We start from the raw sequence: 941 nt of genomic DNA, 5'->3' as shown, positions 1-941 counted from the left end.
GGGGGGGGAGTTTCAGATAGATGAGACTATGAGACTAGAGCAAAGGCCCCGAGGCGGAGGCATGGTAGACTTGAAGTTGTAGCTGGGCGGTCAGCATAGCTGCAAGGGAGCAAGAAGGGAGGAGGCAGGGGACAAGGAAGTGACAGTGTTCCTCCCTGAAGCAAGGCTGGAATATGCTGGTGCCCCAGACATTCCACCCAAGGCCAGAGCTACTGATGACTTGGGAACCAGGTGGCTCTACAGCCTGGTAAAGTAGGGACCGCTGGGAACCCAGAGTCCAACGGAGCCACCAGGGCTGTGGCTGCAGGGCTGACATCCCACCCTGTCACCGCTTGTTCCTTTGTGGCCTGAGTCCAGTAAACTCTTAGCCAGCTGTTTGCTGCTGGTGTGAGCCAGGGCTCTGCTACCCAGGGAGGGGCGCCATTTGCTCAGAGACAGCATGTTTGAGTATGAGCCTGTGAGCTGTGGTTAGAGCTCCACGGGTTGACATGTCAGAGGACTCTGGGGTGACCCAGCTCTGTCTCTAAGTTCTGTGATATGGATAAGCATGGGCTTTGGGGCAAGTCCCAAACTCAGATCCATTGCAAGTGCCCTCTGAGTGACCGTACCCTGAATGTGATGGGTCCCCCAGAATCCTTCAGCCACAAGGGGCTCTCCAAGAACCACGTTCTGTGGCTGCTACTGAGGACTACTGGCCTCCTTCCCTGCCACCTTTCCTTCCTTCTCATCATCCCTTGACCCAGAAATCAGGACTTTCTACAGGCCCTGGGGTCAGAGAAACACCTGGTACACAGCTCTGGGTGTGACACTCACTTCCCATAACAAGCCACCTGTGTTCCACAGGTTTGGGCCTGGAACTCTGATGGTCTTAAAGCTGTTTCTCCTCTGCCAGGCTCTTCTTGAGCACAGGCTATAGTGGGGTCCTGCTGCAAGGAGACTAG

General features: G+C 55.6%; 1 protein-coding gene across 1 annotated transcript in view; it reads left to right on the top strand.

Moving 5' to 3' along the window:
• Ube2v1 (ubiquitin conjugating enzyme E2 V1) overlaps positions 1–941 on the top strand; it is a 30226-nt gene extending 29285 nt beyond the window's left edge. The window contains exon 6 of the mRNA XM_031373283.1: positions 893–941. Coding sequence (XP_031229143.1) covers positions 893–941 — 49 coding nt within the window. The remainder of the gene's footprint in view (positions 1–892) is intronic.

This window comes from Mastomys coucha, unplaced genomic scaffold (genome assembly GCF_008632895.1).
Source record: "Mastomys coucha isolate ucsf_1 unplaced genomic scaffold, UCSF_Mcou_1 pScaffold15, whole genome shotgun sequence".
Classification (NCBI taxonomy): Eukaryota; Metazoa; Chordata; class Mammalia; order Rodentia; family Muridae; genus Mastomys; species Mastomys coucha.
This window is presented reverse-complemented; position numbering and strand designations above follow the sequence as displayed.